The 16,949-nt window shown below is 32.3% G+C and overlaps 3 protein-coding genes across 6 annotated transcripts in view; 2 read left to right on the top strand and 1 right to left on the bottom strand.

Moving 5' to 3' along the window:
* LOC134708343 (ATP-binding cassette sub-family F member 1-like) overlaps positions 1-16,949 on the top strand; it is a 34,181-nt gene that overhangs the window by 10,756 nt on the left and 6,476 nt on the right. For 2 of the 3 annotated variants that reach the window (XM_063568797.1, XM_063568800.1), the window contains 5 exons: positions 1,541-1,665; positions 2,014-2,126; positions 3,091-3,265; positions 4,224-4,298; positions 5,402-5,472. In XM_063568797.1, coding sequence (XP_063424867.1) covers positions 1,541-1,665; positions 2,014-2,126; positions 3,091-3,265; positions 4,224-4,298; positions 5,402-5,472 — 559 coding nt within the window. Of the gene's footprint in view, positions 1-1,540; positions 1,666-2,013; positions 2,131-3,090; positions 3,266-4,223; positions 4,299-5,401; positions 5,473-16,949 lie in introns of all 3 variants that reach the window. The other variant, XM_063568799.1, reaches the window with a different exon arrangement.
* On the top strand, positions 5,625-12,116 carry LOC134708342 (uncharacterized). Of its 2 annotated transcripts, none has more exons than XM_063568795.1 (2): positions 5,625-5,723; positions 9,111-12,115. In XM_063568795.1, exon 2 carries the CDS (start codon positions 9,119-9,121, stop codon positions 10,868-10,870), a length of 1,752 nt encoding a protein of 583 aa, XP_063424865.1. In that variant the 5' UTR covers positions 5,625-5,723; positions 9,111-9,118; the 3' UTR covers positions 10,871-12,115. The 2 variants fall into 2 exon arrangements, with proteins under 2 accessions (XP_063424865.1, XP_063424866.1); XM_063568796.1 differs by lacking the exon at positions 5,625-5,723 and adding an exon at positions 6,111-6,239 and having other exon boundaries at positions 9,111-12,116.
* Positions 13,626-16,776, bottom strand: LOC134708340 (uncharacterized). Its single transcript, XM_063568794.1, has 2 exons — positions 16,680-16,776; positions 13,626-16,018 (listed from the first exon to the last, which is right to left on the bottom strand). The coding sequence occupies exons 1-2, from the start codon at positions 16,718-16,720 to the stop codon at positions 14,521-14,523; spliced, it is 1,539 nt and encodes a 512-aa protein (XP_063424864.1). The 5' UTR covers positions 16,721-16,776; the 3' UTR covers positions 13,626-14,520.

Genomic DNA, 16,949 nt, shown 5'->3' with positions numbered 1-16,949 from the left:
CTTCTTTTAATGATAGTCCAGAAAAGAAAATCGTTGTTATGACGGGAACTATTCAAAAGCAAAAAAGATCTCTGATTTAAAACTTTATCATTTAACTTTCATATAGATCATTGATTTGAGTGGGTACTCCAAAGTCGTTTCAGTGACACACGTATTTCAAGCATATAGTTTTACTTATTTACGATGGTCTAGAAAAGAAAACTGTCGTTATGAAGAAATATATTCAAAAGGTTGGCATGAGAGGCATGAGAGTAACCCTTCAATGTAATGACTACACCTAACATGAGGGATCAATTTCAAGTGATAAGATGCTTCGTTCTGTTGTAAAACCTTTTCTTATTTAGGGGGGGGGGGGGGGGGGGGGGGGGCTGAAAAAAAAAGGAAAATTTTAAAAGAAAAATATATATTGTTTTACTTGGCGAAAAAAATAATAAAGTGGCGAAAAATATATTGTTTTGGCGAAAGAGGTGGCGAAAAAAATAATTGACCCAGGGGAAACCCTGCTGATAGGCCAAAGACGACATTGAATAAAAAACAACTGATTTTTATAGTTGGTTCTTATGTTGTACTGTTATACTACTGTCCCAGGTTAGGGGAAGGGTTGGGATCCCGCTCACATGTTTAACCCCGCCACATTATTTATGTATTTGCCTGTTCCAAGTCAGGAGCCTGTAATTCAGTGGTTGTCGTTTGTTTATGTGTTACAAATTTGTTTTTCGTTCAGTTTTTTACATAAATAATGCCGTTAATTTTCTCCTTTGAATTGTTTAATATTGTTTTATCAGGGCCTTTTATAGCTGACTATGCGGTATGGGCTTTGTTCATTGTTGAAGGCCGTACGGTGACCTATAGTTGTTAACGTTTGTGTCATTTTGGTCTTTTGTGGATAGTTGTCTCATTGGCAATCATACCACATCTTCTTTTTTATAAGTCAACAAACATTACAAAGACAACTAAAGTATGGGCAACATGAACCCCAACAAAAAAACGGGATCATCTGGTGCTCTGGAAAGGTTTGCAGATCTTGCTCTACTACTGGAACTAATCATGTTGCTGATTTTCATATTTTTAACACATGGTCGATGTTTCTCTAGTGGCAATTCATCTTCCTCCACCAGAAATGACTGACTGCCACCAAATAGCAAAATAGTCCTGAAATCGTGTTGAACACCCAATCAATGAAATGAAATTAAAGTGTCAGAACTCATCGAAAACAATGCCTTAAAGGTTCTGTACAGAGGATCTTTCTTATGGTATCAATCAGATACAATAGTTATCAAAGGTACAATGATTATGATTTAGTACACCAGACACGCGTTTAGTCGACATAAGACTCATCAGTGACTCTCATATCAAAATATTTATAAAGCCAACATACAACATATGACCACCAAAGGCATTCTAAGATTCTTGTCAAACAATATAAAAAAACTTTTTCTATGATTTTTCTTGGTTCACTTGTACAATGGAAACTAAAGAAAAATTTGTATTCAACAAATAATAACAGATTGACTGTACTAATCAAATCTTGTTTTTACAGTTACTTACAAGGTTGGAAGAAAACATTACTGATAGTATCCCATGACCAGAGCTTCTTGGATAATGTCTGTTCAGATATTATACATTTAGATCAACAAAAACTATTCTACTACAGAGGCAATTACGGTAGGTCCTAGTTATAGTAGGCAATAGACCACTTTCAAATTTGTGCTTCACCAGAAAAAACTCTTCAATTATGCACGCCTTTATGATGTCATTTACCAGAAAGAAGGGATTGCCTGTATCCCTGCACTCTAAATGTTCATCAAGCACCTTAGTGGTCATCATTGAGCAGGATAAACTAGAAATAATGTTTTTTTTTGTAATTTCTTAATCACAATTTCCTTAATGACAGAATGGTGGTGTGAATGGACTTAGTTAACTTAAGACTTGTTCTACGATTTATAAAAAAAGGTATATTTCATTTACCTTATTAGAACAATTTGAGATAAATTTTATATCTATTTATTTTAGCAACATTCAAGAAAATGTTGGTACAAAAAAGGAAAGAACAACTAAAGGCATATGAAAAGCAGGAAAAAATGTTGAGAGAAATGAAATCATCCGGAAAGTCAACAAAACAAGCTGCAAGTATTGAATAGAATTGTTAAGGAACAGATTTATTTTTTAAAAATATTTTAATTTAAGGTACAGTTTATTCCAATTGATGTACAAGGTCAAAATTGTATGCTAAGACTATTTTTATGCACCTGTCTTAGCAGAGTGGCATTTAGTTTTACCCTTGTCTGTACATCCATATGTACATACGTCTATCACATCCCAAAGTTGGTTTTCATTCTCTAACTTTGGTTTGCCTATACCAAAAGTTATGAAACTTATACAAAAGACTTATTATCACAAAACACAGATCAAATTTGAATTTTGGTGGTGTCTATTTAACCATTCTAAGAGTTATGGCACTTTATAAATTGAAAAAAATACTGAATTTTTTCTTTTCTGTTCATTGGTTTACAAAACTCAAAACATATAAGAAACATATTTTTTTGTTGTGATTTAGATTTCAATGAAAAATGAATGTTAAGTTTTTTCTTTGTCTTTTGTACATCCACACCTGTTCTTCAACTTAAATATTCCTGAACTTAATGTTATGAAACTTATATAACACGACGGGTGCCGCATGTGGAGCAGGATCTGCATACCCTTCCGGAGCACCTGAGATCACCCCTAGTTTTTGGTGGGGTTCGTGTTGTTTATTCTTTAGTTTTCTATGTTGTGTCATGTGTACTATTGTTTTTCTGTTTGTCTTTTTCATTTTTAGCCATGGCGTTGTCAGTTTGTTTTAGATTTATGAGTTTGACTGTCCCTTTGGTATCTTTCGTCCCTCTTTTTTTATACACAATAAAATACTCAAAACTCTGTTCAAATACAATTCTAAGTAGCAACATGTTTTTTTCGGTCATGAATTACGTCCCCTTAAACCTTAAATGGAAGTGGGGGCATCAAATGTGTCCCATGAACACCTGCCCCATTTATTATTATTTGATTCAAAAGTGTGACATTTTTTAACAAGGTTATGTTTCTTTCATTTAGGAAGCCAAGCAAAAAGAGGCTTTGACAAGGAAACAACAAAAAAACAAATCCAAATTACAGACTGAACAGGAAGATAAAGGACCACAAGAACTATTGCCTCGACCTAAAGAATATACTGTCAAATTTGACTTCCCTAATCCAGCACCCCTTAGTCCGCCTGTTTTAGGACTGATTGGTAAGTTGTTTTAACATACAGAGTATATTTCCCTGATGTATTGAAGGATTTGTGTGACATGTTTTTATTAAAAAAAAATTAATCCATTGCCTCTCAGTTTACATGTTTAAGGAACATCAGTGAGGAAATGATCTTATACAAATAAGATGATGTGGTATGGTTACTAATAATACAACTCTTTAATTACAGAAGTTGACAACAGTAGGTCACCATATAGCCTTTAACGATGAGCAAAACCCATACAGCATAGTTCAGCTATAAAAGGCACAAAATAGACAATTTTGAAACAATTCAAACAAGAAAAATGACGACCTTATGTATGTACCAATTAAAACGGAACAAAAAAACAAATAAAATATACAACAACAAACAACCACTGAGTTACAGGTTCTCAACTTGGTACCAGCACATACACAATGTTGTGGGTGGGGTGAGTTGATATGTCACAAGGATGTCATATTCATGTTGAAATTTGTGTATTAGTCTATAGATGACACGAAATGTAATGTGTAATTTAATTAATTACTTTAGTAAAGTAATTGTAATTTAATTAATTACATTACAAAAACAGTGTAATGTGTAATTGATGTAATTGATCATTTTTGCAATGTAATGTGTAATTTAATTAATTACATTCCGATGTAATTGACCCCAAGTCTGGTAGCAAAATATTTTAATTTTAATTGGCTCATTGCTAAACATGAATGACAAGATCTCGAAATGAGACTATTTTACCAGTTTCTGAAATTTTGCAAGAGGTGTGAGTTTTAAAAAAATTCCTAATCTAATCTAATAATACCAATGTGTAAAACAAAATTCAAACATTTAAAAAAAAAACTGACATGCTAAAGAATGGTAAATTGTAGATTTCTGGCACTTTTTAAAACTTTGAATTCTAGGGCTTTTACATACCTTCATCTATGTCTTTCATATTAAAATGATTTTTTTTCTGTTTCAGATGTAGATTTCAGTTATGACAAATGTGATTTCCTATTTAAAAAGCTTAATTTTGGTATTGATATGAAGTCAAGAGGTGAGAGCTATTTAATACTGTATAATTCTTATATGATTTGCATATCTATAAATAATTGAAATGGATTGGTCAATAAGATTTTTTCTCTAAGTTTACACTTCGATAAACCATGTTTCCGAAACTACTTTTGTTATTTATTCATGTCATTACACAAGCTTGCAGTGATCCCGGGATTTTCAGCAAATTGAGATTTAATAACAATTGCATAACAGTTGTGACTATTTTAGTGCATATATAACAAAAAAGAAATAAATTTAATAAAATACCGCGAAATTTCATGAAGGATTTGGCGAATTTACTTCAGCGCAAAACACAACGTCATACGAATGGAAATTTTCAAGGGAAAGATTATTTCATTACATGTATGCTTCAAATTCGGATAACATTTAATTAAATGAAGTTTTTTAGGTAGGTGCTATTTCATTTAAGATTCCGTTGTATTTATCAGACATTTATGGTTTTTAGAAAGTCAAGATGGCGGCGTACTCCTTAGTTACGACTTGCCATTGTGCTTTTGATGGTAAATACATAGTAGCCATCAACACAAAAAATGTTTATTAAATATCTCAAATGTTTTGCTGAAGAATTATAAGGATTAAACACATTTTTTCTAGAGGTTATTGATGTGTAAACTGGGGCTGTTACTCACAAACTCAACATAAAAGTCCTTTGGACTTTTATTTAGTTTGTGAGTTAATCGCCCCGGTTTACACATCAATAACCTCTAGAAAAAATGTGTTTAATCCTATATTTCACTCATCTTTTTATATTAGTTAATATTTGTACTGTATAAATTTACTGTTCTATTATCAGCATTCAAAAGATTAATTATGATTTTGACATTTGATATTTACAAGTTTTACATTTTAAAGTTGAAAAGAAATATGTAAGTCATTCAAGACTTGAAAATGTTTGACAGTCTTAGTCAAATACAAATAATCTGTTGATTTTTATTAGATAGTTTTTCAATGTATAGGGCTTTCCACAGGGTTATAAATATATCCTGGGGTAGCACTATAACATATTTTAATAAACTTTTGTTACATAATTTATTCATGTTATGTTTGTCACTCAGTGATTAAACTAGAGATATATTTTTTTAGTTGCCATAGTTGGGCCTAATGGTGTTGGTAAAAGTACATTCCTGAAATTGTTAACGGGAGATATTGAACCAGTAAGTACTAAGTCTCTTGTGCAGCATACAATGGCTCTGTTCCGCAATATTTTTTCCGGACGTATTTCCGTGTTTGTTCCGATCTTTAGTTTTATCTCGAAATCAACTTCCGGGGCGTTCAGGAACGCAGTCTTTGCACTACACCTTGATGAATTTTACCGATATTATATAAACAACGATTTGCAATGACACAATACAGTGTACCATTCAAGTAGAGATGTTTTAGTTACTTGGTTGAAGTTCTCATAATTGTAAGTATATGATTGACAGTTCTGTATGCGTCGTTCTTTATTTTCAGGGGTACGTTTCTTCATTTGTTGGCACATTTTTTTTTCGCGCCGTGTTTGCCGTTTGTGTCTTTCAACCAGTAACGTCAAATTGATAAGTTTAGCACAATGGTTTAAAAAAACTTGAATTTGTCAGGGTTGTAGGTAGGAATTTATCTGAGTATGTCCCAGGTGAATGACAATGAATGTAGTAAATAGAAAAAAAGAGATAAAGACTTTAAAAGAGTAAATGTGCATGGGTCAAAATTGCACACAATACATGTACATGGGAAAAAATTATCAATGATTAGGCCTTTTATTCCCGTTTTTTATCTTGACAGTCCCTGGAATGAATTATTCATACCCTACAACAAGGTCAAGAAGGCGTCTAGTGCGAGATTACTCTGACATCCAATGGCTGATTTGCCTGACAAGCTGGGCCTTGGCCCCTAGCATCCACTTCAGTGGTATTTAAAGTATTGTACTGTGAGTAAGTTAAAGGTAAAAAAAATATTACTTCTAAGTCTAAACTAAAATTAAAATTGAGAATGGAAAGTCTAAACACATTAAAAAACCTAAAAAGTCAGATCCTTCATTAATCAGTAGGTACACAATGTATATATGTAAGCGTACTTTCATTCCACCATGTTTTTATTCCGGGTAGCTGTTTTTCCCTTGAGAATATTGGATGTAAATAGTGTGAAAGGGTCGATCTTGATATTGTTGTTTTTGTTTATTTTAGACCGATTTATTGTTTACATAAATAAAAGGATTAAAATTAGATTTCCAAGGAACCAGTTTAAATAATCTGAGTCAATCTAATGAATAATGAGTACTAAAACACTTCATCAATGTATGGATCTAAAGCACTAGAGTAATCAATCCCGGTATAAAATAACTAGCTATAGTGCAATCATTCTGGTACAAAATCACTAGTGTAATCATTCCTGGTTCAAAAACAATAGTGTGAACATTCCTTGGACGAGAACTCTCCATTTATTACATAGATCAACTATGCACGTTTCAATTACATGAAAAAATATCAATAAGCCCAATTTTATATATATTTCCCCTTCAAAAAAGCTTTTTTAGAATGTTATAGTGACTGGTGGATGTTTTACACTGGACCAGGATAAAAAAAAAACCTAGTGAATTTTTGTTGGTGGATAAAAATCACTAGGTATTTTATTCCTCTGGATAAAGTGCACTGGCAGAATCAAACCACTGTTACATATACACATTAAAACTACACTAAAATGTAACAATGAGGTATAAGCATGACAAGAACAGTTTTCATGAGTCTACTCTGAGTATACAGTTATATCAAAGTTAGGAACTACATCAAGTTGTAATGAAATGTGTTATAAAAACTGAAATTACATAGTACATGTAGTAATTTCAATAAAAAGCACCCCTCTTAACTTAATTTAAAAAAAACATAATACTTTTTTTTTCTGCAAGCATAAACTAATTACAAAAACAAAAACTGCTGCCATGCACATAACTATGTGAATTACTGTTTGTGATTAATATCATACATATCAGTCTTAAAAGTGAAAAGTTGAATCTACATGTATATATTTTGCTTTGTGATAAGAATATTGTATCATTTGTGATACCAAAAGTCACTCAAGTATTGAAATAGAACAAAACTCAGGGATCACTACAGAATTTATTTTAAGGGTGGTGCTGATATTGAAATTACAATCACACAAGATCATTATCTGTTAATTAGGAAAAAGATAATCAAATTAAACATGTTAAAGCCGTTGTAAAAAAAAATTGTAATGAAGGCATGAATTTATACTTTTGAAGTAAAAATTGTTAAAAATTTTCAAGGTAAGGGTTGAGCTGAAAAATTTACGGTGGAGTAGCTCCACCATTAAATAGCCTCTGGTGATCCATGATTAACTACAGTAACTACTTGTATATTCATGAAATTTGTATGGCACCAATTTTTATACGACCCCAAAAAAAATTTGGGATCGTATAATGGTATGATGTCGTCGTCTGCGTCGTTGTCGTCAGAAGACACATTGGTTTCCGGATAGTAACTTTAGTTTAAGTGAATAGATCTTTCTGAAATTTTTTCAGAAGGTTCAATACCACAAAATGAAGGTTGGGATTAATTTTGGGGATGAAGGTCCCAACCGTTTAGGAAATAGGGGCCCAAAACAAGCATTTTTCTAGTTTCAGGATAATAACTTGTGTACAAGTATTTCTATTGCTCTGAAATTATATCACAATGTTTAAAACCACAAGTAGAAGGTTTGGATTCATTTTCAGGGTTATGGGGCCAAAGTTTAGGAATTAAGGGCCAAAAAGGGGCCAAAACAAGCATTTTTCTAGCTTCCAGACAATAATTTAACTTGTGTGTAATTGTATGGATCTCTCTGAAATTGTACCACAACGTACCATATAACAAAGGGGAGGCTGGGATTAAGTTTTGGGTTAATTGCCCAAAATATGTAGGATTTAAGGGCCTAAAAAGGGACAAAAAGAAGCATGTTTCTAGTTTCCAACCAATCATGACGATAACTTGTGTTTAAGTGTATGGATCTCTCTGAAATTGTACTACAAGGTTCAATACTACAAAAGAAAGCATGGGAATGAGTTTAAGGGTTATTGATCCAATGGGGGTTTCAAAAAGTGGTGGGGTGGGGATTTTTTGTTTACCATTTTTAAAAAAATTTCAAATTTCAAATTTTGAAAAGTTTCAAGAATGCAAGAAGAAATATTCAATTGCACAGTATTGTGCAATAGATTTGTTAGATCTTTGACCACATTAATTTTGTGACAAAAACCCATATTATGTAAAAAATTTGATCACAATCCAAATTCAGACAGTATCAAGCTTGAATATTGTGACCAAATTTGCCCACACTGTTCAGGGTTCGACCACTGGGGTCGTATATAGCTGCGCCCTGCGGAGCACCTGGTTTTTCCTGAAAAGGGCAGGGCGTTTAGAAAACAAGGCAGGGCGCCATACCATGCCAAAGCCCCCTTGTAGGAAATACTACATGTATTTTATGTAAATATGTCTCTAATGCATATGTAATTTCAGTATTGCTTTTGAATAAAATTAATGTGGCTAATTGAAACACTAAGTTTATAAAATTTCAACAAAACAACTGAATGTAATGAGATAATTGTAAGCAGCAAGAATGTTCAATAAAGTAAGATCTACAAACACATCTCACCATCACCAAGATCACAGTTTTTTCATGAATCCATCTGTGTTCTTTTGTTTGATGTGCACATAGACCAAGGTGAGCGACACAGGCTCTTTAGATCCTCTAGTTAATATGTACCTGCAGTAACAAGTATCCTGGTGTAAATTATATTTTTTCTTATGTATATTTATTCTTTCAGATTTGAAAATGTTATCAGAAGATCTACAAGAATCAGAAACAGAGGAACCACCCGATTTACATTCAAGTCTTCCAGAGTTAAAATTATGGAAAGTGACAAAACTTCAAGAGTGGTTAGAAAAACACAAATTGAAAAAGTCAGGATTAAAGGAAGTATTGGTAAACCGGGTTTATCGAGCAATGTCTGGTTACATGGATTCAGATCCAGATAGCTCAGATGAGAACTTAGGTGAGGATTTAATTCCTGTACATGAGATTTCAAATTGGAAGACACTAGACTTTAGTGACATTCCAAATGGTTTGGCCTCAAAAGATGTAGACGGTTATTTTCTCTACCAAAAGAACCCTACAACAGGAGCAAGATTGCACTTTGACCGACAAATGAAAAAGGCAAAACGACTATGCAATGAAGGGTTTATCAGAGATATACTATATAGTGATTTATCAGACTTTTGCTATATCAAGTCCAAGTGTTTACCCTCTATGAAACAGTCTGTTAGTATTGGGACATCTGGCATGACTGCCAAATTTTATAGTTTAAATGTATGCCTAGGTAGAAAATTTGGAAATATCTTCAATGCTAGATGCAACTGTAAGGCAGGTGGGGCTGGTCTCTGTGCGCATGTAGGTGCTTTACTGTATACTTTAGTTAAAACCAAAGATTCATGCACATCAAGTGAGTGTACTTGGGATCGTCCTAGACCTCTGCAGCGAAAGCCAAGTCCTGCAAGAGTCTGCGATATAACTTTTACTAAGACAGAAAAAGAAACACAAACAAAAAAAGTCCGACCATATCCTGGAATATACCAAGCTGGACCTATTAAGGAGATTCAGAATGAGACTTTTCTAGATGACATTTTAAAAGGGTTGGAGAATGCATATCCACAGTGTGTTTTATATCAGACACTTAGGTTTGAAAATGCAAATATTGATCCTTTTTTGGAATTGTTCTACCCGGACTATATGTTTTGTGACTTTGTAAGTCTTACACGTGATACCTGTGTTAAAGACTTCACACACTTTTTTGACAACCTAAAAGTTACAGATGCAATTAGTCAAACCCTTGAAGAGGGAACAAGAGGTCAAAGTGTCAATACTAATTGGATAAAGGCTCGAAAAAACTTAATAACAGCATCTGTTATGGGAGAAGTTTATAAAAGAAAAAAGCTTGTGCCAGACAATTTGTTGAAAAAAATTTGTGGATATGTGACTGTTCCAGATAGGGTCAAGAGCATAAAGTATGGACGCAAATATGAATCGGTTGCTGTAAGTCAGTACATTCAGAAACATACAAAGGAATGTGGAAATACTACAGTCGAGTCTCGTGGACTATTAGTCAACCCCAAATATCCCTTTTTAGGGGCTAGCATCGATTCACTGGTCACTTGCAACAAATGTGGTGTTGGCTTAGTTGAAGTAAAATGTCCGTATGGCTCAGACAGTAAAAAGGAACCATGGAGGAATAAAACTCCAATTGAGTGTGCCAAAGATACCAACTTCTGTTGCAATGAAGTAGATGGACAGCTTGAATTAAAAGACACAAGTAATTATATGTATCAGGTTCAGGGTCAGTTAGGAGTGTATGAACTGAACTGGGTAGATTTTGTAATTTGGACTAAAAAAGGTATCAGTGTAGAGAGAATTAACTTTGATGAATCTACATGGAATTCTATGTTGCAAAAGCTCAAAGAATTTTATATTGGTTGTGTTATACCAGAAATATTTACAAGGAGAGTAGAACGGGGGAAACCACTGTATTAGAATTTAACTTGTTAACTACCATTTTGACTATCAGAAACCTACTTTAATATACATGTATATCCAAAATAGCTGATATAAATATAAACAGCAATAAATGTTCCCTGACTTTTTTAAAAGGTGGTACTGAACACCTTGACTAAAATTTACTTGGCTCATTTAATTTTCATAAAATTTTTACAAAATATTAACTTTGACACTTTCATGACTTTGACAAATATAAAAATTTCAAAAAAACTTGAACCACACACTTTATCAGAAAAAAATCATTGAATATATAGCAGTTTGACAAATATTAATTTTGATCATTGAGAAGCTTATAATTTTTAATTCCTAGTTATTATTCACACATTTGTCCTTTAGTCTTTTTAATACTATCATGACTATACGGTAGTTATCATGGTTATATCATACCACAAACAAATTTTTCTATGACTATTATCTCTCATTTTTTGGCACTTGTATACATGTAAATGAAACAAACATAAAAACATCCAAAAACTTTGATCATGTTGATGGCAATAGTTAATAGCATAAAGCATTATGGAGTAATTCTTTTATTAAAGTAGAAAAGATGTCATTGATGGATGAGTTGGTGTTTTATATTACATGTAAGTGGCAAATATTATCTTTATCTATCATGCCTATGGCATGTACATGTATGATATTGCAAGTACTCGACATGTCACAGTTTACTCAAATAATTTGTTTGTAAACATGAATTGTTATTATATATATTATTAGTATGGGGCTATGACAGATGTATAAGTTTTACCAAAAACATTATGGGACGAGCCATTGTTTAATGTAGTTTCAATTTTGCTTTATTTGATCAAAGCACTTTTATTTTCATGTCGTCGAAATGATTAATTTCTTATTTTAATATAAGTAGCATTTTCAAATTTTGGAAAGGCTTCAGAGTTTCAGAAACTATATAATAATAACCTCTCACTACACATTTCTTTTATACTGGACCTATATATAAGACTTTCCATTGGTATGTACCAGTTGATTGTGCAGCATTGAGACAAATTAAAGTTAATCTAGAGCTCTTATTCATATTTTTTATTTACTTTGGCAATTTCTTATTGAGGATTATTTTGATTTTTGAGACTTTTACATTATGATTTTTGAAATTAAGTTTTTATGATTTAGGAGTTTTAACATTTATTATTTTGACATTTAAGGAATAACTGTAATATTTTTTCTGTCTATGAAGAAATAACATAAAAAATGTGGTGCACACTGAATAACCCACGTAGTGGGTTTTTTTAAAGTGTGCACCACATATTTTATGTTATTTCGAATATTACAGTGATAATTATTTCTTATAATTTAATTCTAAATTTCATTTTAAACCGGAGTAAATCATGAAAAAACGTCACGGTCACATGACTATATTATGTCTATGGGCTGATAAACAAAACGACGTCAGCCAATCAGAAGATGCGTTACATCCAAAATCAAATTATTGTAAATTGTAAGAAATATTTTTTTCCCCCATATTTTTGTACTTAAATGAGAATCTTATTATTGCTGTATGACATTGTTTATTAATTGATTTGTTATCATCATTCATCAAAGGTGTTTTTGTTAATTAAATTATTTAAACCTTCTTGGTGTTTTATCATGTTTATCATAGATGTGGTATGAATGCCAATGAGACAACTCTCCATCCAAATAACAATTTATAAAAGTAAACCATTATAGGTCAATGTACGGCCTTCAACACGGAGCCTTGGCTCACACTGAACAAAAAGCTGTAAAGGGCACCAAAATTACTAGACGTGAAGAACCATTCAAACCGGAAAACCAACGGTCTAATCTATATAAAAAAACGAGAAACACGTATAAATTACATAAACAAACGACAACTACTGTACATCAGATTATGTATGCCTATCAGAACATTGAGTCTAGCTATAGACTCATGATACTGACCTCTTGTCCCTTTGTTCAGGTACAATGTACATGTACATACTATTTAGCCCCTCTTCTTATCTTATTATATTTGTTGAATGAAATGATTGTATGATACATGAATGCCTAGTCGGTTCATCTCAGTTCCAGGGTTCAATAGTCAAAGTTAAGTTTTCATGGTTCGTATAAATGAAATAAATATTAATAAAAAGATGTGGTACATGATTGCCAATGAGACAATTTTCCACATGAGACTAAATTTAAATGTCACAGAAATTTACAAAGACCTGTATGACCTTCAATAGTGAGTGAAACCCATATTGCATAGTAGGATATACAAGGCCATAACCATGCTAACTGACAAATGTAAAACAATTGAAACCAGAAAACTAATGACCTGATTTATGTACAAAATAAAGAAAACAAATTTAAACAAAAATAAAAGTAGTCATGCCAAAACAAAAGTCCAAGAACCATAACTCTGGACAAAATCATCAGACTTAAGACAAAATTCGAAATTGATAGGAATCGAGTCATTATAAAATTATATACCAAATATCAAATCAATATCTTCAAGAACAAATAAATAAAAAAGTGTGAGAAACTGATGTCGGACTGACAGATGGACAGACAAACTGTTTACACCTAAAATTTCTCTCCAAAATCAACATCTGTTGAGGATGGACATGGCGGATGAAAGTGAATTCAAAATAAATGAGGCAGGAACTGAATGTTTTTGTCAATCGAGTTGAAATACTTTTTCTTTGGTAATTTTAGGTTCTATGTTAATTAAAGTTTGTAAAATCCAAGAGGGCAATAAAATCAAGAAATGATTAAAAAAGTTTCATCATTTTTATTAACAGGATATAACAAAAAAAAAAACATAACATGAACACATTGCTTACTACCTTTTGAAAAGAATTCAAAACCGAGATTGACAGTTTTTTTTGCTCTGCAAATAATTGCAGGAAATATAGTTATTAGTTTCTGTCATAAATACAGTTTGTTTTACATTTATTTTTGTCGTTTTCTCCCTCATTTTTTTTGGAGGCTCAGGTTCAAAAAAGATTTTATAATGATAAAAAATGATAAGAAAATGAAGATAAATTACTTTCCATGTAAGAGTAACCCTTTTAGAAGGCGTACACCAAAAAAAAATTATTCAAATATCAATAATAATAAATAAAAAAAAATAGTATATCAACACCGTGTTTAACCAGATTTTGTTGCACTCCTGACACTTTCCATTTACAACAGACAGAACAGTTGAAAGAAATTATATGAATTATAAAATGTAGGTTAAAGTTTTTAAATAATATAATCATTTAATAATTAAAGTAAAGGTAATTTCTTTCATATTAGTGTTGATTCTTTTGACAAAAATACACCAAGTATATATTAATTTTGTTAAAATAAACTTGTGTTTTAATTTTTTTAAAAGAGTTCCCATGATTTAAAATGTTTTATTTTTAATGACAGACATGACAGACATACTGAAAATAACTATATATAATTTTAGTCATATTTTTCTATCGATTCTGCTTTTAAGCATACAAAAATGTATACAACAATTTCAACTGATTATGTTGCATCCCTGACACTGTGTATGTACATGTACAACCATTAAATACAAAATATATGAATATCTTGGAATTTCCATTATTTGGTCTTAATAAGTTTTAAATTTTGGAAGTTAAATTGGCATGATTAGCAAGCAAAATACATGAACAGTTTTATTTAAGAAGTGGAGGCAACAAATTTGTAAATGCGGCACAAATGAAAATCATTTGCTCTGATAAATGAGCCTCAGATATTGGTAAACGAGAGTTTAGTATATTATAGTTTTTTATTTGCTCCATTTTCATTTCCACAACTATTCTTGCAGAAGCAATGCTATTGGTTTTAAAAAATTCCAGGTGTGACATCTGCTTCTTCGTTGAGACTCTTGGTGGCATATTTAGTCCCACATCGGCTGGAAGCAGGTCTTCTACGGTGAAGCCCTTATCAGCCATAATTACATCCCCTTTGCTAAGTTTTGGCAAAAATTCATCATGTTGCACAATGTGTCGATCTGACACATTTCCTCCCCACAGTCTAGAAATGAAAGTTACCATGCCACTTGGTGTTACACCAATCAGTACCTTGAAGGTGTTAGAGTGCTTGTATTCAGACCATGTCATCCATTGAGCCTTTAATGATGAAGGTTTTTCAATGTAAAATTCAGTGCAATCTACCACAATTCTTGTATCTGGATGCCCAGTGAAAAGTTTTGGCAAGTTACAAACTATTTGTTCTCGTGTTGGCCAGGTTACTAATGATTTGCAATTATCAAATAGAAAGTTAATCCAAGTGTTCATTATACGAGAAACAGTGGATTCAGACACTCTAAAAATATCAGCTAAATGTTCCTGCAGAAGTCCTAGTCGCAATCGCATCATAACCATAAAGAATTCATCAATTGGTCTTAAAAAGCGCTTTCTTCCTGGTTTTAAATTTCCTTCTTGTTGGTAGGATTTTTCACCCATGGATCGGGATTCTCCTTCCCAATAATTCAGCTTATCTGCTCCATGTTTAAGTAGTACTGAAAAGAACATCCAAAAAACACTAAAATTAACAAATCCAGTGTAAAATCTAACTTTGGCATTATCATGTTTCACATTTTCAATTGTTATTTGTGGCAAGTCTGTCTGAATGCCTACACTCACAGAATGGATCTTGATATCTGTCTCAATATTGTCTGTTGTTGTACATGTACTTGCATTGGTTGTAAATGTAGTAATTTCAGTTTGTGTACAGCTTGTCCTGAATGAACACGTATTTACTTTGTCAATGTCAGAGGCAATATTAAGATCCTTCATGATACTAATGTTTGGTATTTTTATATTTTCATTTTCGTCTAACTCCGCTGTGTCAGTATTTGTATTTTCTGAATGGACTTCTTTTCTAAAAAGTGGACGATGTGTAGTCACCTTCTTCATTGGCTTAGAAGGAAAGATAGTTGGAATTGATTCATGTGTAAATGGTCCATCAAAATGAGCACTACAAACTCTTGTGCTGTCATTAACAATTAAGTTTGCCCTCACATTTTTAAGTCTCTGAATCCACAGTTTTTTAATATGGGCTTTTTTTTCTGACATGGGAATACGGTGAAGTATAAATTTTGTTCCATCTGGTCCTATCTTGTCAGATGTATGACTGCATCCTGGGACACAACAATATTTCTTTCCAGTGCTGAAAAATATAAAAATAAACATGATAAAAAAGGTCATATTATTATTTTATTTCTAAGCAATCAATGTAATATAATTGGATATGTTGTCGGACAGTTAGAATTTTAAAATAATTTTTATCAATTTTTTTTTCATTGTATTAATATAACTTACTTTCTTTTTTTTGGAAAGGGGGGGGGGGTCAAATGTGTTCAGATAGGTACACAATCATGACAATAGATTGAAAGTTCTGTCATTTTAGCAGAAAAGTTGGCATCCCAATTTATAGCACTTGACTAAAGTGCAGTATTACTGCCAGTAACTGACTAACACAATAAAATTAACGGTACCAATTTTTCTTGCACCAGATGCGCATTTTGACAAAACATGTCTCTTCAGTGATGCTCGTGGCCAAAATATTTGCAATCCAAAGTATATATAAAAGATGAAGAGCTATAATTCAAAAGATCCAAAAAGTATAGCCAAATCCGTGAAAGGAATCAGAGCTTTGCATGAGGGAGATACATTCCTTAATTTATAATAATTTCTACGTACGGTTACGCTTAAAAAGTTTTAAAAAAAACATGTCATTTTGCATTTGGGCTTCTAGTTGCCTTTGGCACTCATATCACATATCAAATATAAATCTTAAAGTAAGATAACGCTATTCATGTCTGCCTTACCTTTTTTTCTTCGTGAACATAGTGGAGGATGCTGCGTTCATCTTAGCTGCTGATGATGTTGAACGCCCCGGAAGTTATACCGGAATACTAATTTCGGAACGTATACGGATTTACCCCCGGATTTGCTATTGCGGACTTTTTACAGACATATTTGATGAAATATATATCTACCAAAAAGTATGTCCTGCAAAATTTTCTACAAAGCCTTTTTTGGGCTTCTGATTAAATTTCTTCTATATATTCCATTCTCTTCTTGTTACTTTTTCAATA

Source organism: Mytilus trossulus, chromosome 2, assembly GCF_036588685.1.
Source record: "Mytilus trossulus isolate FHL-02 chromosome 2, PNRI_Mtr1.1.1.hap1, whole genome shotgun sequence".
Taxonomy (NCBI): Eukaryota; Metazoa; Mollusca; class Bivalvia; order Mytilida; family Mytilidae; genus Mytilus; species Mytilus trossulus.
The sequence above is the reverse complement of the archived record's forward strand: the minus strand, read 5'-3'. Positions and strand labels throughout refer to the sequence as shown.

What these genes read in the sequence shown, in the direction of transcription:
- LOC134708340 (XM_063568794.1), bottom strand. Translation starts at nt 16,720, where the DNA reads ATGAACGCAGCATCCTCCACTATGTTCACGAAGAAAAAAAG. An exon ending in ATGTTCACGAAGAAAAAAAG is followed by an intron (nt 16,019 to 16,679) that starts GTAAGGCAGACA and finishes TATATTTTTCAG; the next exon opens with CACTGGAAAGAAATATTGTT.
- LOC134708342 (XM_063568796.1), top strand. Translation starts at nt 9,119, where the DNA reads ATGTTATCAGAAGATCTACAAGAATCAGAAACAGAGGAACCACCCGAT.